A 22,024-nucleotide genomic window follows, 5' to 3' on the forward strand; every position below is an offset into this window, starting at 1 on the left:
TTTAATCAAAATCTTACTAGCTTTAGGATATATGTTTTGCCAAATTATTCAAAATATTAAAATTGACGTCAGAAGAATAATGCATGATTTGTGTGTAATCGGAAGCTTGAATGCACAAAAGGGTATCCTTGCACAAAAGCATGTGCTTAGAGTGCGCCACAATTGAAGCGCGTCCTTTCTTGTTGTGCCGCCATTTGTGTGTGGACTTCTGAGCTGTTGTCCGGCTTTTATTGTGAATTAACGTCTTTCGATCGTGATTTTAGTTTGGTAAGATTACTTTCGAAAGCATGTCTTGCTTTTCTTCGTAATAGACCATCTTTTGCATGTTGAATTGATGGTTTGATACCTTGATCCGAATTCACCTTTTTCATTTTCGCGCCTTTTTTAATTCATTTTATTGGAATTCAGCGGCCATCAACGTTAAGCAATTTACTTGGATTAGGTTATTTTGGCAATCAATGACAGATTATTGGTAAATCACTATGCATCAGTCAGGGACCAGTCTGCAAAGTATAGCAATTTTGACGAGATCTTGTCGGTGTGAGATTGTTTGGCTGGTGCGGATTTGGTCTGGTGTGGTGCGGATTTGGCCTGGTGAGATGCCGATGATTTAGTAAAGTGCGGTACCTATAAAGTATTACATGGTGCAGTGCGGAATTGGCTTGGTGTTGGACATGACACCGGAAGGTTGTTCATGGACCGTGTGCAGTCGGACTATACACAGCCTCCAAGTTCCGCCCACTGCGTCCCTACGACGGCCTACTGTCCCCGCACACAGCGACCACTGTGGCCGGTCGGGACGGGCCACAGCGGACTGTCCACCGCACGCAGCCATCACGTCAGAACTGCCTACCCATCCCTTACCCCCACGCCTGCTGCACACACTGCACACACCACACTCAGCAGTTTGTGGTGCCCGTGAACACCCCTCAGATGAGATAGATGAGGCCAATCAAAAAACATTGTTAGAGCTTCAACTTCATGTAACTCAGTGTGCTCCCGGGTCTAAATGAGTGTGCTGTGTTCAGAACGGACTACCAGTGCTGGTGGTCCCATCAAGCACGTGGGTCACCCACAAGTTCACACTCTGCACTGTTACAACACAAAACGCATCGCTTGGCTCTGCGAGGTGCTTGTGGTAGAGTGAGAGAGATGAGCACGGCCGATGACTGAGATTCAAGATTGGTACGGCCGATGGGAGGGCCAGAAAATCGCCGTTTCAAGCAGTAGCAGTCCAGCGTGAATAATTTATCGGGCGCCTTCGACCAGCCAACAAGTTGCGTTGAAAGCTGAGTTTATTGCATTCTGCACTTTGCAGCATTCGTGAACGAGATGCGCTCGGTTCATGTGAGGGTTTGGCATTGTCGCTCGGTGGTAGGGCGAGATGCGCAATGGCTGATGGCAGGCCTTGAGGACCACCACTGTGACGCGGCTAAAGGCCTGGATACACTATGCGTTTTCTGCGTGCGTTTTTGCGCGTTTGCGGGTTTTGCGTAATATCGTTCTAGAAAAAGGTTACTATTAATTAAACTTCTTTAATATTCATATAAAAGTTAATAAAACGTTTATGTTAATCAAAAGTTTATATAAAAAACATATAACAAAAACGTAATATCGTTTCTTTCTAGAACGATATTCCGCAAATCACGCAAACTCGCAAAAAACGCACGCAGAAAACGCATAGTGTAGCCAGGCCATAAGTAGTAAATTCCGCTGTAAATGACTTGCCCATCAGATTTGTTGTTCGATACAGCTAATGACCTAACAAGAAATACCAAAAATGCATGCATGCGATGGGTCCACTTTTTGCCATTCATATTTCAATTTTTGTAACTGGGGCCTTCACTAGTTGTCAAGCTGTTTAGCTAAATGGCAGTGTCGACACCATTAGGGCAACCATAGTACATCGGACAATAATCACCCTGGACGAGTCGCCAGGGGCCGGTACCAGATAGGGTTCTTACTTCTTGTATTGGTGTGTCATGCTTTTTGTTCTTGTCTTGGAGTGCGTATTTCCCGCTATCTGTAAGAATATTGTTTCCTGCTCCATTTCCATACTGCTGAGACGGCAGGCTTGTGGCTCATATCAATGGCTCATATCATATCAATGTGGCTCATATCAGTGCGGCTTTCAAGTTTCAACTGGTCACTTGTGCGGGCTCGGTGCGCATTTTTTTTTTTAACCAGCCGGCTTTGGTGCGGATTTTCCGGCTCTGTTTCAAGGATTGGTGTGGATTTTGAACTAGGGCCGGTGCGTCTCGTCGAACTGCGAGCCCTACTTTGCAGACTGGGTCGGGTACACTTCAGGGTAATGATGCATAGTCTGCTTGAGCCGCTCAGTTTGATCCAAGCACCCAAGGACTTCCTCCGTGACATCAGAGGTGGTCAGGGATTTGATTGTGAAGTTGGAGCATCCCATAGACTTAATGGAATAATATATTGAAGAAGTTGACTCGACAGTGCTGCCATCTGCTCTCCTACAATATTTACTAGGTGCTACGTTCAGCATTTAGGTGCCAGATTCCTGATTTAGAGCAGACCACTCCGAAGAATTAGGGATAGAAACAGCTAAATTGGCTCATTTTTCGCCGTAGGTGCTGGTTATCGCCAAATAGGTGCTGCATACCATGTCAAGGCTTGAACAGCTATTTGGTGCCAGAAATAGCTTTTCTAGGACGCAATTAAATGGCGTTCGTTAAAATGTAGCACAAATATGCTTTCAAACAAAGTAGTGTTCCAAAGTTGAGCTTGCACGCCCGGCGCAAGCACAACGAAACCGAGCTTTATTAGCAACCGTAATCCGCGGACATCCGCTACGTTTTGCAGGCTGGGTTTTAAGCCGGTGAAGCTGAGATCCTATGCTAATGATAATATTCCATGTATGAATATTTGGCTGTTATGCTCTTTTTATATAAAATAGTGGTGCACAACACAATGTTGTTTGGAAATGTTTGATGTTTCACAATCACCGAGTAATAACAATGTTCTTTGTTTCAGGAACTCGCGCACCACATCACTCACCAGCAGTAAGTACACTGTGCAGACTTGTTTGCTCTACTCATATGCCAGACGTCTTCGTTGCTTTTATTTTAGTGCAACAGATCTATCTTTATAAAACAAAAACACAAGTTGACTACTTGCTTGGACACTCGTGCTTCATTATGAAGTCAGAATGTCGTCGGTTTTTATGTATTGCTCTTGCAAAGGCATGAAAAGGTGTAAGAGTAGGCTGGGAAGTTGGGCTGAAAGGTGGTTATTTCTGGTGGTCTCACACAATCATGCAAATATTTTGGAAAGCTGAGAATAGAATGCGGTGGGGATGGAAGTAGCACCGTTCTCGTGGGACCGGCGCCTGGTGTCGCTGTCAGCGCTGGGCATCGATCGTAGATGGCGCCCCCGGCGTCTTCTACTCAACCGCTCGGTGGGCTCATTTTGTAGGCAGTTCGGGTTTAGGAGACTGCTTTACCTGAATTCCTGATTTGCTAAAAATTTGCTCTTTTAAATTATTGCGCACCTCCTTCCCAATCGCAGCCAAAAACAGTAACGTTCTTATTTGACCTGACAAGGGAGGGACGATGCTTGACCGAAGGAGGTAAAATAACTGGGGTGTCGTAATCGTTAGACTTCGGACTGTCCTAAAGGATGCATTTAACCGTGAATCTACTTCATTTAGGAGAGAAACGCCAATTTAAGGCCGTGTTTTCAAGCCGGTGGAATAACCTGCTGTGAAGATCAAATGTGATCTCGGGACCAGCTTTTTGGAATGCTTTTCGAAGGAGTTGTACCTAAAGGGTCAGTTTATTGGCAAATTGACTGGAACTTGTTGGTGCGGAGTCTGTTTCTGATGTCCCCGTGGGAAGTTTGTGAGATTCAATTATCGTGGTATTTTGTGGTCTTTTGTTTCACCTGTCATTCTAATTGTCCTGCAGTGCTTAAAAAGAAATATGTTTTTCCTTCTGAAATTTGATTATTAAATCATGAACGTTAGTCGTTGGCGTCTGCATACATCGTTCAGTTTCAAATATTATCTCCTTTCATACAGGGTGAGCCATAAAGATTTACCCATCGAAAATTTCACTTTTGTTTCAAGGCGCGCTGACATAGCTGTGTTATCTTTTACGTTCATATAACAACTTAATCTCATAACTAATAAATGTAGTATATTTTCAGTTTGCGAAGCCCGTGGGGCTGAAGTCTGGGATAAATTGTGCCCAGCATTCTTTAGACCAAGGAGTGTTCAGCAGCCAACACCCAGTGGTGATTCCTGAATTTCAGGAGCGGCGGATGTGCGTTAAGACGACCTCGCATTTCAGGAGCGTAGCAGAGACAGTGGACGAGCATATTCAAAATGAGCTAAACTGTCAGGATTGGAGACAAATTTGCGACATATATGCAAAAGAGATGGGGTAAAAGTATACATTGAGTCCGAGTGTCTGTTAAAAGATAAAGTTTTCACATTCTTACATTATTTCTGAATCCAAAAATGCTACTTATATGTCCTGGAAATAAAAGAAAAAACATAATCAAACCTGACCTAACCTTACCTATTTACCTACAACCTACCAACCTACAACCTACAACCTACAAAGTACAAACCTACAACCTAACAACCTAACAACCTACAAACCTACAAACCTACCAACCTAAAACCTACAAACCTACAACCTAACCTAACCTAAAACCTTATTTTTTTGCTGTTGCATATTTGTATCAACAGCGTCACAATTGTCCACTCGGACTTAATATATACTAATACCAAAGATGGCATACCTACGCCAACCTTTTGGAAATAACATAAAATTTTCTATGGGTAAATCTTTATGGCTCACCCTGTAGCTGGATATGACAGGTCGCCGGATTTCCTGGAATCAACGCATTAGTGACTTTGCTGTTTGCCTTTGCAGTCCTCTTTTTTCCGTTGTGCTACTAAGCCATTTTTCTGGTAATTTCTTTTATATTTATCATTTAAAACATTTTTCTATTAATATAATAAAGCACGCACCAATGTGGTGTAATATTTTCCTAATTTTGTGATGTTGCGCGTTTCTTTTTACCGTATGGTCTGCCTCTGCCCGTAGGCGGTGACTGATAATAATTGTGTTGGCCGGCGCGGTCGGCTGATGTACGGACGGCGCCGGCTGGCCTCGGGCGCTCACTGGGCCGGGTAAAAGGGGATCAGGGTGGCGGCTCGCGGCCGGCGCCGGGTAGCTCGACTCTCCGTGCTAGTTTGTCTGCTCGGGCGGTTGGGGGGTCCGTCCGTCCGCTCGCCTCCGACTCCTTGTAGCTGGAGGTGATCTATGGTCGCTGATCTCTTATATAGTGTACTGCGGGCGAGGCGTGCCCGCTGATTTGACCATTTTTAATTATCAATGATATGTTGTACTTTGTAGACGTGATGCCGATCACTGATTGGGACAGAAGGTAATTAGCAGAAACAACATATCGAATGAACCATTCACTTTTCATTTTTTTTTTAAATTGAGGGTTGAAATGTAATTTTGCCACGTTATTCTTTTCCTGAAAAGTCATGCCCATGGCTGCATTTGTGACCAGTGTCGTGTATTGAACTGTGTAGAAGCGCCCCGCTCAGTGGCCGCACTCCTGTATGGACCGTGAACGTGGTAACGGCCGCCGCTGTGCTGTCGTGACGACCGAGCCGGGCCCGCATTGATCTAGTTCCGCCCGTCCGTCCTCACACTGGTTCAGCGGCGAGGGCGACCCTCTGTCCTGCGCTGGCTCGCTGCCAACTCCTCGTAATGGCCCCAGTCCGTCGGCGACCGCTTTGAAGTCGACTGTGGAGTGTTTGTTGCCATGGTTACCAAACTGGACACACGTGTGTCACGGCTGACGGCGCCACTGTCCGGCCGCTCAATGCCCCCCCCCCCCCCTCCAGTACCCAGGACAATGCTCATTTATGCCTAAATGCGCCCATGCACGGCTGCTGCACGTGCACACATGCACACACCCTCGCTGCGTCCGAATTTTCGTCACTAGGCACTCTACTGAAAGTGCCGTGAGTGCCTATTCGGTCCCATCCCCCTTCCAACACTCCGTATTCTAATCGACCGAGGGACTGGTCCCGTGCTACTGTTGGCGGAAGTGCCCGTTTCCGGTTGCCACGTCGGTCGCTCGTGCCGCAGTGGCTAGTGCTACCATCGGGTAGGTGTGCGCGTTCAGGATAGTGATGGAACCCTTTTTTAAACTCACTGACACTCCGTCACGCAGGGGCACAGTGAACTTGTGAAGACCGTTTGACACGGAGCTGGCTAAGTTAGATCGAGCTGATGGTCACTCGGGATGGTTGCTTGAAGCTCGAGAGGCGCATTTTACGAATGAATGTTTCATATTCATGCTATAAGCTTTCGGGAACATAAAACACCTCTGCCGGATGCTGAAAACTATAGCCTCAGGATCTTACGTCATGGAATGACGGGGCAGTTCTCATTTTGCTTGTATTACACATCTAACATCAATAGTGAATGTTTCTCGCAAGGGACACATTGTAATACATACCTATCTTCGGCTGGATAGCAAGGCTTTCAATATTCGATTTTCTAGGCCTGTCTTGACACTATGTCTTGCCATAGTGTCTTCTAAAGTGTTTTTTTTTTTACCATGCAGCAAGGCCGCTCTAGGGCTTTTGCTCAGTTTGCACTTTCAGTGTTTTGTATGCACGCGGTTCCAGGCTGTTGTGTTCAGTGATTCAGTTGAATAATGTAAACCTACATGCTTCGGATTTTTTGTTAGCTCTTATCTCTACTTCTCTTGACTTGCCTCCAGTGACGGTACTTACTGACCGGACTGTGGGCAACACTGAAGCAAACTATTCGCCACGTCCATGAGTGGTTTTCGTCGTATTCTCCAAACAGTTATAAACTCCATTTTACTCATGTATGTGATAGCCAAGTCCAAAAAGGTCAGTTGTTTATTTCACGTCTGATGGCTGTTCAATCAAAGTTCAAACTTCAAACCCGTCAAGATTTATCCATATTCTCTCGTCCATCCTCCCGTAAACGTGATACGATACCTTGACTTGTCCGGGTAAAGCCAAGATTCTTACAGATAGGTAAAGCTTATCACTTCTTATCACTTCAGCATTACAATCATCTTATCGAGGCAAATCGCAACAGCACCGCTATATTTCGGAAACCCGCTAAGTTCCATAGAATGAAAGTAAGTTGTGCTGTATTGTCGCGCGCTGGCGCTGCCGCGGCAACCACTCCTCCGCTGGCGGATCGGTCCTCGGCGGCGCGATCGATCCCAAGCGGAGCGCGAGGTGGCGCCTCGGCCGCCCCTCCGGCTCCCCCGCCTCGGCCCGCCGGCCCGCCCGACCCCACCCCCTAACGATCGACGCCGCCCACACGTTGCCATAGTGATTGGCGCCAAACAGTTCGCGCTACCTGCCGATGCATAATGTAGACCTAGGCGCGGACAGTACCGCCCCACGGCGACCGTTCCGGGGGCCATCGGTCGCCGCCGGCGGTGGGGACGGGTCGACGATGCGGCCCGGCTCCCTCGGGTGACCGGGTAACGACTCCCCGGGGAGGCCGCCAGCCCGCTGTCGGCATCACTTACGCAGCGCGGAGAGACTATGGGCGCCGGTGGACCCCGTCTGACCTAGACTACAAACTGCCACACTTATATGACCCGTGGACGTCAGTGTCATAGTGCACCACTGAATGGGAAAGTTCGTCAGTCTCCGAATACGGCTCTGCCGTTTCAGAAAAGAGGCATCAAAATTGACTGACGGTCGCTGCGGAGCTGTCAAACTTTGTACGAGTGATTGTGACGTATATTTCACCAACTCCTTGTTTTGACATATGAACCTATCTTTTGATATTTGTCCCCTACCAGTGAAAATGGCATTCAAATTCCAGTAATTAAGCCAAATTTGATGCCTGTTCGGATGTAAAGTTGCAGTTTTAACCCAGCAAGTGTTTTTTTCCTAACACGTTTTCTATTACCGATGCCGATATCGTTAATTTTTGTGACTGGTCCGCCTGCCTTGGCGGGAGTATCTCCGTCTACTTATGACAGCATAGATGATCACTCCGTGTAATAGCCGCCCGTCTGGCTCATATCAGCACCCGGAGCACGTGCCGCGCGCAGGGTAATGTAATTGTACTCGATGGATATTAGCCGGTATCGGTGCGCTCTCTGACAGTCGTCAGCCGGAAGGATGGGTGGCGCGAGTAACTGAGTAGGGTCGTGTGGCTGAGGGATTGCCGAGGGTCTGCGCTGACGGGGATCGGAAAGGGTCGTGCGGTCTAGTCCATTGTGTATTGGGACGTGTGGCCAGGCATTGTTTTTCGGTCTAGTGTGAAGAAAGACAGATGAAAGTCGAACTGGGGCTCGCTAAAAAATCTTAGTCGTCACATAACGCTGACATAATTGCTCGCCATTTATAACTTCGGATGTAAGGCATGAGGCTATTCGAGGCTTGCATTGGCAAATAATTGTGACAGCTCCTCAATGTTACAACGTGCGGTGCTCTCAATCTGATCTGAAAGTGTTCCGTATTTGTAAACACGAGTGGTTCTTGTCAACTACTGTCGCATTTTCGTCACTGCTGCATGACTTCACGCTTCGTTCGATGCGCTGTCAGGACCTTACTGTGACGGGTGTCAACGCCGAAATGGAAAACCTTTCTTGGTGACTCAAGCAATCATTGCCGTGACATTTGCGTCGTCAAAATATTCACTAAGTACTCAACTCTTCCTACTAAGTCTTTTCACTGGAAGTGTGGAAATCCAGGAAGAAAACAGTGATCATGCTTTCGTCATTTTGCTGTTTTTTTTTAGTCTGGCAACTTGAACCTTATCGCGTATATAGTAAGCTTTGAGCCCTATAAAATATATGCAATGTGCATCCCATTTACTCGTATTTATTGCTTATTCATGACGGCAGTTGTTGGTAGTTCGTACTCGGGGTGGGGTACCGTTCGTAGCGGTCACTCTGAGGCCGGTCGCTACCGCCCCGCGCCGCTCGGCTGGTGCCGACATCCCTGTAGCGGTGGTAGGTGTGGGGTCACGTGACCTCAGATCGATGGCCGCTCTGCAAAGGTGAGAGGGTACCGGGCCGGCCGGCGTCGGTGGCCGCCGCAGAACCTCTGGATAGCGGACATGGCGGTGGCTTCGTGTCGTTCCCAGCCGTTTTTAGCCTACAGATCGGGTGACACCTTAGCAGTTTCCATGCTTATCGGTTGCTGTTGATTTCTATCCTGTGCTGTATCTTTATTCGCCGAGTTCGGGGAGTTCGTTATCTCAGCAAAATACATCTTTTACATCTCAGCAAATACAAACTTTTCACTATAGCTCATTTTCTATCAGCTTGCTAGTTGATTAGTATCGTCTGCTTCCGATGCAAGTTTCCTCGTTCAGTCATAAGAGCGCGGTGCGTTGCATTCTCCCTGTACTGTGCCGCTGTGCCGCAGCGCTCGACGGTCCGGCGGCGCAGCCTACCGGGCCAGTGTGGGGCCGTCGGCCGGCGGGCGCCGCTCCCCCGCGATCGATGCTCCGTCTCGCGCTGTCCTCTCCGTCCCGCTGAAGCCGCTGCCTCGGTCGGCTGCAAATTATCTGCTCCCCAAAGGCCTCCCATTCTGCGGCGCTGTTCTACTCCGAGGAAAAACTCTGAAGGAGCCTCCGTTTCCGATTTTCTGCGGTGCGTGCCAGGGACGCGGCCGGCTAGGCTGAATGCGTCGGCGGCGACGGCGTATTTTGGTCGAGCAGTCCGCGGCTGTCGGCCGGCCGGCCAATGGAACGGGCGGTGTCTTTTGTGGCGCTGTCTGTCGGCGACACGGCTGTCGACTCCAGTCGGCCGTGTGCGGCCATCTTCCCGCTGCGTCGGCCCCAGGCGGGTCCATATGGAGGCGCCCGGCGGGAGGTGACGGCCTGCTGCAGGCGTGGTGGCTCCGTCCCCGACCGGTGGCGTCGCCGGCGGCCGGCGCCGGTCGCTCTCGGCCGGTCGGCTCCAATTTGCCGGCCGGTGAGCCGATCGAGATTCAATCAGGAGATGGCCGTCCGTCGGTAACGGCGCTGCGAGCCGCCTCCGGAGCCGGCCACCGGGGCACGATTATCGGCGGTCGGCGATGATTGGCCGGCCGTGCCGCCGCCGGGACCGGTGACTCCTGAGCTGTGGAGCACGGGAGACTGGAGAGTGACACAGGAGTGCGTTTTCGGCCGTGCCGCGCCGCCGGGACCGGTTCCTTCTGAGCTGCGGAGCACGGGAGGTCAGGAGCGCTATCCGGCCTCCTGAGCTGCGGAACACAGGAGAGTGACACGGAAGTGCGACCTTCTCATTTGAAGCCGAGATCTCGGCTTTGCTGTCGATGCACCGGCGCTTCCTCGGCTGTGGTGCACAGGAAGTTATACGCTCTGTCCTGGCCGTGCCGCCGCTGGACCGGCGCTTCCTAAGCCGCGGAACACGGGAGAACGGGAACGTCGCAGCAGTGCGCTCCGTACCGTTTGTGGGACGCAGGAGAGTGAGAGTGATGCCGAAAGCACTTCCGGAAAGGACCGGTGATTTCCGTGGCGATGTAAGAGCTGTTTTTGCCTGTGTGCTTGTGGCAGATGTCGTCAGTTTGAATGTATTGCCGTAAGAGGGCTTCTTCTGGAAAGATGGGTCTATTTTTGGAGACGTTAAATACGGCTGACTGGGTTCTGTCGGCTTACACACATGCTTCCGTTCGATTACTTGCGGCTCGCTGCGTTTTATATCGCGTTGCCCGGTGGCCGGTTGGTGGCGGCGTGCGTGGTTTATTTTCGGTAAGCCGTCAGCTCTGTGGACCCGATGCGGCTCAAGCCGGCGGATTTCGCCACTGCGCCGGTGACTCGGGCCCCCTCGATGGCCGTCCGGCCCTGGCCTGCCATAAAGCGGCCGATTACACCGGGCCACCGTATGAATTGTTTATCGGTCTCTATGGCAACCGGTGCGGTGGGCCACGCAAACATGGCAACGGCCGACACCTGGCCCAATGGTGGCCCGCCACGTCCGGCGGCCGGCCGCCGTCCGACCGACTTGTTGCCAGAGGGTCAGTTGTGGGGTTGGGCGGACCGCGGGCGGCCGCTCCGGTCCGGCGGCCACCGCGGCACGCGCTGGCGACTCCGCTCCGTCGGCGGCCGCCGCCGGCGACGCGCGGCGCACAAATGCCAGGTACGGTCACTGATATAAACCAAAATGATTGTTTGGTCATTGTTTGGATTTCGCTTACTTTTAGTACTTTTTGTCTGGCCATTTAGGCATTTAGGGGCCATTTAGGCCCCTTGTGGCCTGTGGGTTATTTGTTCTTTCCCTTTTAGTAGCATTTCTGGTCCTCGCTTTTTAGAGATGTTCAGGTGAGAGCCCAATTGGTATTTTATATTCATGTTCCCATTGTGTACAGGCTTCTTATGTTCCTCACTTCTGTTTCACAGGACAAAAAGTTGGTTTAGTAGCATTGATTTGCTGGTTTCTTTCTGTGCCCCATAAACCTACATAAACATTTCCTTCCTTGGCGGCAAGCTGCTCGGTTTCCCACCTGTCCCCGTCTCGTTCGGTGAGTTCTGTCGTTGCGCGCGCGCGGGGACGGCGGCGGGGGCGGCGGCGGCAGAGGGTGTGCCGTTCGGCCGGGAGCGGGACGTATCGATTATACGCGCTACTGACGTCAGCGGAGCAGCGGCAGAGCCGGCGCGCCAGTGTCTGTCGGCCGCCCCTCCAGCCAGCGTCGCTCGCCACTCGGTGCCGCGTCACGACATATTGTGCGCTCGACCGGCCGGCCCGACCGTATACGCACCAGAGCAGGGTAGGTGGCCGTGTGTGTAAAGGAGGGAGGTCGTGTGGCCAGGTGCGGTCTCCGTTTTACCCAGTCATTCCGGCTGGCGTGTCGGGCAGTGCCAGTCAGTGGTCCCAGCTGCGGTTTGGCAACAGTTGACAGACTCTCCAATGCACGCTCCTCTCGTTATCCCCTTCCCGACTGACCGACCACTCGCCACCGGAAGGACACGCCACGCGCTGTGACGTCACCGGTCCTGTTAACGTGGCGGCTATTGATCGACGTAACGACAAAAACGCTCCCCCCCACCTGGCGGCTGCCCCCGGATAACGATTGGTCGTAACGACCGACGCCCTCGGGTCGTAACGAGGAGCGCTGGGTCGCCCCACGGAACCCCCGCTCGCCCGCCGCGCGAGCGGCGCTGTTCCAGTGGCATCGGCATAACGCGGATTGAATACTCGTTGAGTTCTGTTTGATTTTGAAATAGGACGGTTCATGCTTTTAGGACGGAATACGGTTTGAGTTAGGTGAGGTCGCTGATTGTAGTATGCCTGCTTGGTGGCTGTTAGTTTTGTTAGCTAGGTCACGTTATGCATGATTGCATCGTACCGTAGTAGTTTGATCACGTTGGTGGTTTTCTACTTCGTTGGTGTTCATATGGTAACGACTGGGGACGGGAAGTTCATATCTCTCATAAGATATTTATTGGATTTTATCAGTTTCAGCTGAATCAGTTTCATCGGTATGTTTTGAATTATCGTCATCCAAGATAGTTTTTTCTTGAATATATACTGTAATGCTGTCGATAGTTCAAAGGGCCCTTGCAGTGTCCTGGTCCCTTTTTTAGGTCATCCGAAACGGTTTATCTTAAGAGGTCCTTGGCTGTCTCAGAGGCCGGAGGCGTGATTTGTTTTAGGAACTCCGTCCTGATTCGATATCCCATGGCTTACTGGAAAGTCCTGGACTGTTCTAGGGGCAATGGTCCGGTCACGGGCTCCTGGCCGTCTCATGGCGTCCCTGGTTTTTACATGTTTCCTGGTTTGGATGTGTGCTTTTGCTTTGCTCTCGGTCAGTCTGCCTGCTCGTAGTGGCCAGTCTCGGATTTTTTCTTTGTCGCATTGGCGAATGTAAAAGCATCTCATTTCATTTCTGACTCTCATTATCCATAATGATAGAGATCAGAAGGGGTGAAATACCAAAGTTGATAGACATCAATGCGTTTCTCATTTATCATCCCCATTATATTGGAGCTCTGCGTGACACGGCGACGGCGTCAAATGCGAAATGAATTTGTAAGCCTCTTAGAAAGACGCGCGAGATGAATAACCCATATTTGAATTGCTAATAGGCTTTCAAAACAAGAGAGGAAATGACATCGACCATTATTCGCGGAAAGTGCTTTGTGCTCCCGTTTTAGCGCTCGTTGATGAGCTGGGTGCGGATACGCTGGTGTTGGCCGAACTGCCGGAGTTTGATGAAACTTGTGACACATGACGATCGTGACATCAATGATACTCGATGGCACTAATGAACACTTGGTAGCAATTGGTGAGTTGGTGACACTGATGACACTCGATGACAATGATAACCTTGATGACACCAATGACATTTGGTGGCACTAATGACTCTGATGACACTCGTGACTCACCATAACACTGTTGACATCTGCTAACGCTGATGACACTGTGACACCTCAGTGACGCCCGTTCCTTACCCCACAGGCATGAAGCGCAGCCTGGACGAGGGTGGCAACATGGACGCCACCAAGCGGTACCGCTCGCAGGATGTCTCCCTGCGACTGCTCATCAGCAGCCGGGTGAGTGGACAGGGACATCGGGGGGGGGGGGGGGGGGGGAGACCTGGGGAAGGGGCAGCCTTTTAGTCGTCGCTGACTGGCGCCAAACCGTGGTTGGCATGCAGTGAAATTTACCCGCGTTGGGAGCGTAAATGACATTTTGAGTATTGTTTGTTCACTCTCATCGATTGATGCTCGGGGTAGCTAACTTTCTTGTGTCAAAGTGAAGCAAGGCTCCTGCCTAGTTCTGTGATCTAAAATATAGTTTTGTCACATACAATGCGACTGAGAGACATGCATACAGGCAGTTTTTGAGTGGTGGCATAAATGCAACTTGTATAACACGGTCTCGTAGTTGGCGACAACGTTGCTACATAACGCTAGGAAGCAGGCACCCGCCACGGGTCGATGGGTGGGGACCGCCCCTCCGCTACTGTCGGTTGCCGGGCAGTGGTCCACACAAACCCGGCGCCCCCGCAGTGGTCACCCAGACCGGTCGTCACGGACCCCCCCCCCCCCCCTCCCCGCGACGCGGTGCTACGTGGCACTACACGGCGCTACATTGATTGACGGAGCGGTGCCGCCGCTCCCTGCATGGGTCGATTGTGAGGGAAGTGGAAAAGTTCAGAGGCCGGGACTCGTGATGGTTACGCCATGGACAAGTTGTGGGAATTTGTCGAATATGGTAGTAATGCCAATGGGTTCAACTTGTTCTTCCGTATAGATAGAACTTCAGCTATATTCCGTTAGTTTAGTTTTGTAACTGAACTTTTATGTTACTTGATTTGGGTTCGATTTCTTTAAATGTCAATGAAACTTGGACATAAATAATCCAGGTTTCCTCATTTCGAACATTTCTCGAGGAAAGAACAGTTGAAAAGAAACTAACAGGCGTAACACATTAAGTACCCATGCTTGTAACCGACTCCTTGCAAAAGGCAACGGTTAGCATGAATTCATCTTGAAGAATATTTCCGAAAGAATGACTTGATAAAAACGATGAAGGTTTGTTTCCCTTTTAGATTAGGTGTTCAGAGCTGGGTAAGCGTATTGGAAAGAACGACGGCCCTCGTTCATCGGTCCTGTGTTGTAGCCTATGCCTCCCTGCAGTAACTACCATCTTACATTATCATTTTTTCATACTGCTGTACCCTTAGCAATCCCACAGTGCCTGTTAGGGCACAGGGATCAGCACTATTAGTCCACAGTGCTCTGTGTTGACCCCTGCTGACCCCTGGCCGTGCCCCCAGGCGGCCGGCTCTGTGATTGGTCGCGGCGGCAGCAACATCAGCCGACTCCGTGAACAGGTACGTCCCCCTCCTCCCCGCCCCCGACAAACCCCGAGTGTGCCCCCGAAATAACGTAAAGCACCGTCCGAGCCCAAATAGTCGCCCTGAACCCGATATATAGACGCTGTTTGATTCCGAATAGGTTCTCATTTCGTTCGTTTTGGTTTGTTTTGTTTTATTTATCCGGGCTCCACTATTTCCCCCGATATTCCGATGCGATTGCCATGTTTGTGTTTTGAAAAGTGCCACGTTTTGCCATGTTTTGAAAAGTGCCAAAAGTCTCCCGTAATGTAACTTGCCATTCCAAGTAGGTTATTCATGCCAGTTTTTGTACCATTCAGTCAGGAACTACCGTGTAGTGTTGCCACCGCCGTGTAGGATTGCCACGTATAACCGTCGCCCGAATGTCCAAGCGCCGCGCGGCTGCCCTCAGTCGGCGGCGGCGCTCTTGTTTTGCGTTGTGTTTGGTTTTGGAGTGTGGGTGGGCGACGGTGGACGGGCCGCCGGACCGCCTCTGTGACGGTCCGGCGCCGCCCCGGCCGCCGTCTCAGTCCCGCCCGGCGTTAACTCTGCCCCTCCCTCTCTCTCTCTTTCTCTCTGCCCCGTCTCTGCCCGCCTGTTCTGGTGTCCCCGCCCCGCTGTGCCCGCCCGGCGCGCGTGCCGCCCTCCCGTGCCGGCCCGGCCCGCGCCCGCGCCGATTGGGGTGGTTGTCCCGGCGCCGTGCGCGCCCTGCCCCGCCCGGCCCGGAATACCACCACCACAGAACAGTGCCTCAATCACAATCCCAGATACAATGGGCCCAGAACGGTAACCAACAAGTCTCGCTATATATTATTATTATTTATATCATATATCTCTGTCTACCCCTTATTCATGTATCAATACTCAGCTCATCAGTTAGGCTCAGTCAGTCGGCACCTTATGTGCCGACTTCTCTCTCGTACTCTGAATGGGTGCCCATTGCCGGGGCACGTCCTTGCCAACATAATAATGTGCCAGCATGCATGTTAAACCGGTGCCTGTGAGGAACGCGATATTGCCGCTTCGATTGAGACTAAGATGTCTGTCCTGTTGCTTCTCAGTAACGCTAGTCATTGCCGTTTCGCCTATAGAATAAGTACCCGCTTGAATCAATGTGTTCTACTTATCATGCCTCGTAATAATAGTTAAAATTAATACATGTTTTTGATATAGCTCTTGCTAAAAGAGGCAGAATTCATCATCGTGCCATTACTAGTATACCCTGCCTAGTTGCGCTAATGCATGCCCATATGCGATCAGTGATCAGTCGGCCAGTAACGCTCGCCCGCCCGCCGTGCCGCGTATGTCGCTGTCGGACGCGCCGGAGCCCCTGTCGGTGTCTGACCGCCGCCCGGCGTGTTACAGGGTCGTCAACATCGGAGCCGACCGAGAGACCACACTCAAAATCGCCAAGGAGCTGCTGCCCAACCTGGAGGACGTGAGTGCGGCGATAGCGGGCGCGTCGATGTTGCTTCGTGTGTTGGATGGATATTTCGATTTGGTGCGGGGTGTTTTGCTGATGAATTGGTCTCAAAATTCGTGTTGCCTGCTCTGCTAGTGCCTTTGCTCCCGAAAACTTCTTAGAAGCAGTGTGGGTGTATTTCGGTTACACGGTATTTCGGTGGCACCTGAGACTAAGATTGAGTGCAGACGGAGCCTGAAATGTCGGAGGTGGCGTGTGGCCCCGCGGCGGCCTGCCGCCTCCCCCGCTCTGGGCCGCGCCGGGGCCGTTTGTCTGTGTTAGGGTGTCAGCTGGGGCGGGGCCGTCGGGGGCGGGACGGACGAGCCGACGGTGGAGGTCCACAGAGCCAGGTGCATCGGTGTCGGATGGCGCACTGCGAGCCTCGCCATGCATTATGCATCCGTGAGGCTGCCACATTTTTAGCTGAATGAAAACAGATGAAGAGAGTGAGCCGAGGCGAGAGCTTTTCTTGTTTTGTTTTTGTTCACATTTGTATTCACTAGTTGGTTCTGTCAAAGGCACTTCGGTGTTTATCGGCTCTAGTCATTCTTGTGCCAAAAATAGAATGCATGTTTATTGCATATTATAATTATGACCAATTAGTTATAGGGAACATTACAAGAGCTGATAATCTTCATACGTCGGGCTCAATTCATTGCTCCTCTGCCTAACTCCGAATATCGTTCAACTATTGTCTTCAACAGATTGTTGTCTTTCTGTAAGTTTCATTATTCATTTCCTGCATAGAAATCTCGTGTGCTTGAGCAGAATCAATTTCATCTACATTTTATATCTTCAGCAAGGTCTTCACTTCTCTTTGCCGTTTTTTGAGCCGACTCGCACTTTGAACTCAAACATCCCTCTCGTGACCTGACCGGACCTGACCCGATCTGACCTGGCCCGTTTTTTTTTCTGTCCGGCAGTCTCCGAACCGCGACCCGGACTCCCCTAACGGCGAGATCCGCTTCCTGGTGCACACCAGCCAGGCGGGAAGCATCATCGGCAAGTCCGGATTCAAGATCAAGGAGCTGCGCGAGGTGCGTCCGGTAGAGCTGAGGGAGCAGTGGAGTACGCTGGTTTATTGTTGCGTCGTGCAACCTGTACCCTGTATTTTAGACAGCATTATTGTGCGTTGAAATTTTGAACGTTTGACTGACCATGTTAGCAGTTTATATGAACACGATCTTACGCAAGTACGGTTTGCCAAACCCAAGTGTTACTCTTTCTGTATCGTCTCGCTCACTGATACTGTACTGACCTGGCCTGACCTGACCCCTGTCCCCCGCAGGAGACGGGCACCCAGATCCGGGTGTACCCGGCGCTGGCCTGACCTGACCTACCCCTTCTTCCGCAGGAGACGGGCACCCAGATCCGGGTGTACCCGGCGTTGACATGACCTGATTTGACCCCTTCATCCACAGGAGACGGGCACTCAGATCCGGGTGTACACGGAGCCGTGCCCGCAGTCCTCGGACCGCGTCACACAGATCTCCGGACCCAAGGACAACGTGATCGAGTGTCTGGGCCGCATCCTCGGCCTCCTCGACGAGGTGAGTGTTCGGAGTGTGAGGTCAGCTAGGACGTCACAAGCAGGGCTGGAGACGCTCCGCGCTAGTCAGAGTCGGTACGCCTGCTGAGTTTTACAGTGACGTTTGCAAGATTTGGTGACTATATAGAAATGCACTGACGGCCGCTCATATGGCGACTGGCTGCCCGGATAAGCCCATCCGTGGGCGTCCCCGGCGTCTCGGCCGTCCCGCCGCGCTATTTCTGTGTCGGTCTGTCGTTTTTGTCGTCTCCTTGTCCCCGAGCCGTGTGCTGCCGTCCCGGTGGAGCAACCGGCGGCGCCTGGTCGCGGCTGGAGTGCCCCAGCGAGGGCCATTAGTGGCCTCTCTGACGCTGGGACTGAGGTCCGGCTGGCGCCCGGCGCTCCAGAACGGTCCGTCTCTGTCTGTCTCCGGGGGCTGTGCGACGGTAATACTGAGGCTCAACGGAGCCCTGATTGTTTCTGCGATTGTTTCTGGGAACGCGGAGGGAAGAGCCGTCAGGATCAGACGGGAGAGAGTGGATAAGGGCGGCGAGAGCAAAAGAAAGAGGGATGGATAATGTTCGGATAAATGTTGGATGGGAAAGTAGTGGGTCAAACTCGAGAAAGCATGGTGTTTGAATTATCAGACTGATGGTAAAATGATTATTTCATTTGACTTGATAGAGATAAAGACTGGACGGAACTAGGAAGAGCAAAATAGCTATTCCGGCGGCAGTACGGTGTATCGAACAAACTGCTAGGAGATGGGGAAGACTTTGTCAGAAGCTGTAAGCTGTAAGCAGAAGCTGTAAAAGCTTCTGACGATTTTTAGCTGTTATTAAAATTCCTTTGTCAAGCTTTGTATGAGTTGTGCGACAATAGAGCTAAAGATTCGGATTTGCGATGCATTTGAACTATATTTACCTCTGATTGTTTTTACGCTGGTGCTAACACGGCCCTCCGTTCTCCAACACCGTTAGCAGTAGCAGTATCTTCCCCCCGCTGACGCGCCCGTCCCCTCGTCCACAGAGCCCGCCCAAGGGCATGAGCAACCCGTACGACCCGTCCAACTTTGACGAGATGTACGCGGCCGACTATGGCGGCTTCTCGGACGGCCGGAGCCGCGGCGGCGCCGGCGGACCCGGCCAGGGCATGGGTCGCGGCTTCCGCGGCGGCGCAATGGGAGGCGGAATGAGTCGCGGCGGCTTCCAGAGCCCCATGCGCGGCGGCATGGGAGGAGGCGGAATGGGCGGCGGCGGCATGGGAGGAGGACTCGGAGGCGGCATGGGCGGCGGAATGGGAGGAGGAATGGGCGGCGGCCTTGGGGGCGGCGTCGGAGGACCTCGCGGCGGCATGGGAGGAGCCCGCGGAGGGTGAGTAGTTGGCTTTTGTTTTTTATGATTATTATTGACTTTTAGCTAATGCTCATTTCAAAACATTTTATAGTTATGTGATTGGCGATAAACAGGCATTGGTGTCTTGCTTTCTTGATAGTTATCGTGCTGATTTCTAGTATTCTTCTTCAATATTCTTTTTTTTTTCATTTAAGCTCATCTTCATTCAGTGACAGTATCGTCCTTTTTACGCACTTTTATCGAGGTTTCAAGTGCGGTACGTTATCATCGACTACCCCACACCCGACTGTGGAGCCCATCTCATCCCCACTGGCTGTCATCACCCCAAACCTGACCAGCCCTCGCCGTTCGCCAGATTCGGAGGCATGCGTGGCGGCGGCGGCCGCGGCGGAGGCATGGGCATGCAGGGCCAGCTGCCGCCGGGCGGCATGGACTTTGGCGCGCCGGCCGGAGGAGACATGATGACCCCGCTGCAGGGCAATGGGTCCGGCGGCGGCGGCGGCGGCGCCGACTCTCAGCAGTTCTCCGTGCCTAAGAGCGTGAGTGGCCCGGGTTGGAGGAGTGGAGGAGAGCGAGGGATAGGATGGGTTATGGAGAGGATGGGGGATGTTCGCAGGGCTAGTTCTCATAAGTGGTGTTTGTGTAGGACGATGGATAGTTGCGTTACGGTGCGATCATACTTTAGACGCGTTCACCGGCTCATAACTCAAAAGACTTTTGTTGAGACTTGTGTTGCTGACTCACATACATAATAGTGCATTTAAATATATCATTTCTCACGTCTCATCGACACGCTGTTCTGTTCGAACCTGTGACGAACCATTCTTTGTCGAGTTATATGCAGCTCGTCACCTGACCCGGCCTTCTCCTCTCCACAGGCTGTGGGCGCCATTATCGGCAAGGGCGGCTCTCGGATCCGGCAGATTCGCGCCGACTCGGGCGCGCAGATCAACATTGACGACGCGCGGGACGGATCGACCGAGCGAGTCATCACCATCACGGGCACCAGCGAGCAGCTGCAGATGGCCCACTTCCTGCTGCAGAAGAGGTGCGCCGCGAGGGGAGGGACGGAGTACGGGTGGAGGCTGGTGACTGAATGGGAGGGTAACGATAGGTGCGGGCTGTTGTGGGACAGGGGATCTGAGTGGGAATGCGCAAATCATGAAGGGATACGAGTAAAAGCGCTAGTCATGAAATTGACGTATGGGTCCTTGCCAGAATAGCAATGCGATATTTTGATCGGTCCAGCTGCGAGACACTGGAGTATTCCGTGAAGATGATATAAAAATGCAGTAAACGCTGATGTCCTGCATCTTCCGAGCTCGGAGCAGCACTTCCGCCGATCCATCGTCGCCAGTGAACATCCCTTCACAGCGGTGCGGCCGTCTGGAAGACTAGTGATTTTGTTGTTCAGTTTTGAGAAACAAGAAATCGCTAATCTCCGACGGCCGCGCCCGCCACCAGCCCTGGAGAGAGTGACGGAGCGACGCCGCTCTAACGGGAGGAGGGACGGCCAGTCAGGAAAGCGGTCGGGGATAGGTGGAGAAGGGATGAAAAGAATGCTCAACACTGTGGGGTAGATATTTGAAGGCATCGGGGGACTGAAATAGGATGATAATTTGTCGAGAAAGGTCTGACGAAGGCGGTATTGTAAGCTCGAGCTTTTTTAGGACTTTATGCTTTGTTTTCGGGGAGGAGATACGTGTGCTAGTCTAGAAAATGAGAATTTGGTCGTGTTTTTCACGTTACATTGAATCATTTTTTTTAACGCGCTGTCTTCAAAATGCTACGTTGACCACACTGTTTAGCAGTAGCTAACTACCTGCGACCTGACGCGCCTCTCGCCCCATTCTGCCGACAGTGTTCGTGAAAACGCCGGCGGCTACTGAGCGCGCCCCATCAGCATTCCGGGCGGCTCCTACCGCCCCCATCCCGGCGACCTGACCGCGCCAGGACCGCGTCAGTCGCGCGGCGCCAACCGCGGCCGGCCCCGTGTCGTCCCCACGTATCATAGCCATCATTGTAGCTGCAGAGACCCCCCATTTTGTAACAAATTGCGCCCGCACAAATACATGGTAACAAACTATACGACTTTCTTGTCTGCATGTTGATGAAAACGGAACTTTACAGTCTTCCCGGATCACAGGCATCAATTGCTAGATATTGAGCTGGGGCGCTTTGATGATTCGGTGCTAGAACTATCCTAGCGATTTGCCATGATGACACTTTCCGCGCGAGGGATACTGTCACCTGGCAGGCAGATTCGTTGTTCATCCAGCCTCCATTCGACGATACTGATAGTGGGTCGTTCTGGATGGTTAGGTGGTGTATGGGCGGTACAGTAGGTCTACAAAATAAGTCCCCGCCGTATGCGGGTCACCAGTGGGCAGTTAGTGCCTGAGCGCTACTTGGGCGCCACCTGCCCGCATATGGAGAGGACTTATTTTGTAGGCTTGCACCCGGCTATCGTAGCAATAACGCTGAATATATTTTCTGGAATGCCCCTTCTCCCCGAGGTGAACTGTCCCTGACAGTACACCCGACTTTGCGAGACTAAATGCCTAGTCTTTATGCAGGTATTTTACGTAAAATTTGGGAACGTAACTGAGAACGATGCATTCGCTCGAAAGCAGTATTGTGCTACCAGCCGATTGTCGAGGAGCTGGCAATTTGGCAATTTTGTCCTTTAGTTTGAAGCGAAAGTGCGGATTCATTGGACATTGGACTTCGGTAACTGGGACAGTGCTCCGACAAAATGACTATCTGGGTGAAGAACATCGCGCATAGATCGAAATCGTCTGTAGAGAGGTTCAAGAGATCAGTCA

The 22,024-nt window shown here is 51.7% G+C and overlaps 1 protein-coding gene across 4 annotated transcripts; it reads left to right on the forward strand.

The window, feature by feature from the left end:
- Nucleotides 1-125: 125 nt before the first annotated feature.
- On the forward strand, nucleotides 126-21,287 carry LOC122383400 (heterogeneous nuclear ribonucleoprotein K-like). 4 transcript variants are annotated; one of them, XM_043369752.1, is made up of 12 exons: nucleotides 126-196; nucleotides 2,998-3,026; nucleotides 13,471-13,565; nucleotides 14,795-14,851; nucleotides 15,597-15,640; nucleotides 16,220-16,292; nucleotides 17,240-17,353; nucleotides 17,738-17,866; nucleotides 18,874-19,217; nucleotides 19,555-19,738; nucleotides 20,078-20,247; nucleotides 21,061-21,287. In XM_043369752.1, the coding sequence occupies exons 1-12, from the start codon at nucleotides 141-143 to the stop codon at nucleotides 21,086-21,088; spliced, it is 1,323 nt and encodes a 440-aa protein (XP_043225687.1). In that variant the 5' UTR covers nucleotides 126-140; the 3' UTR covers nucleotides 21,089-21,287. The 4 variants fall into 4 exon arrangements, with proteins under 4 accessions (XP_043225687.1, XP_043225688.1, XP_043225686.1 ...); XM_043369753.1 differs by having other exon boundaries at nucleotides 130-267; XM_043369751.1 differs by lacking the exons at nucleotides 126-196; nucleotides 2,998-3,026 and adding an exon at nucleotides 10,928-11,151.
- Nucleotides 21,288-22,024: the final 737 nt, after the last annotated feature.

The sequence above is a fragment of the Amphibalanus amphitrite genome, unplaced genomic scaffold (assembly GCF_019059575.1).
Source record: "Amphibalanus amphitrite isolate SeventyFive unplaced genomic scaffold, NRLGWU_Aamphi_draft 000163F_arrow, whole genome shotgun sequence".
Lineage (NCBI taxonomy): Eukaryota > Metazoa > Arthropoda > Thecostraca > Balanomorpha > Balanidae > Amphibalanus > Amphibalanus amphitrite.

What these genes read in the sequence shown, in the direction of transcription:
- LOC122383400 (XM_043369752.1), top strand. Translation starts at nt 141, where the DNA reads ATGTGCTTAGAGTGCGCCACAATTGAAGCGCGTCCTTTCTTGTTGTGC. An exon ending in ATGGGAGGAGCCCGCGGAGG is followed by an intron (nt 19,218 to 19,554) that starts GTGAGTAGTTGG and finishes GCCGTTCGCCAG; the next exon opens with ATTCGGAGGCATGCGTGGCG. An exon ending in AGTTCTCCGTGCCTAAGAGC is followed by an intron (nt 19,739 to 20,077) that starts GTGAGTGGCCCG and finishes TCCTCTCCACAG; the next exon opens with GCTGTGGGCGCCATTATCGG.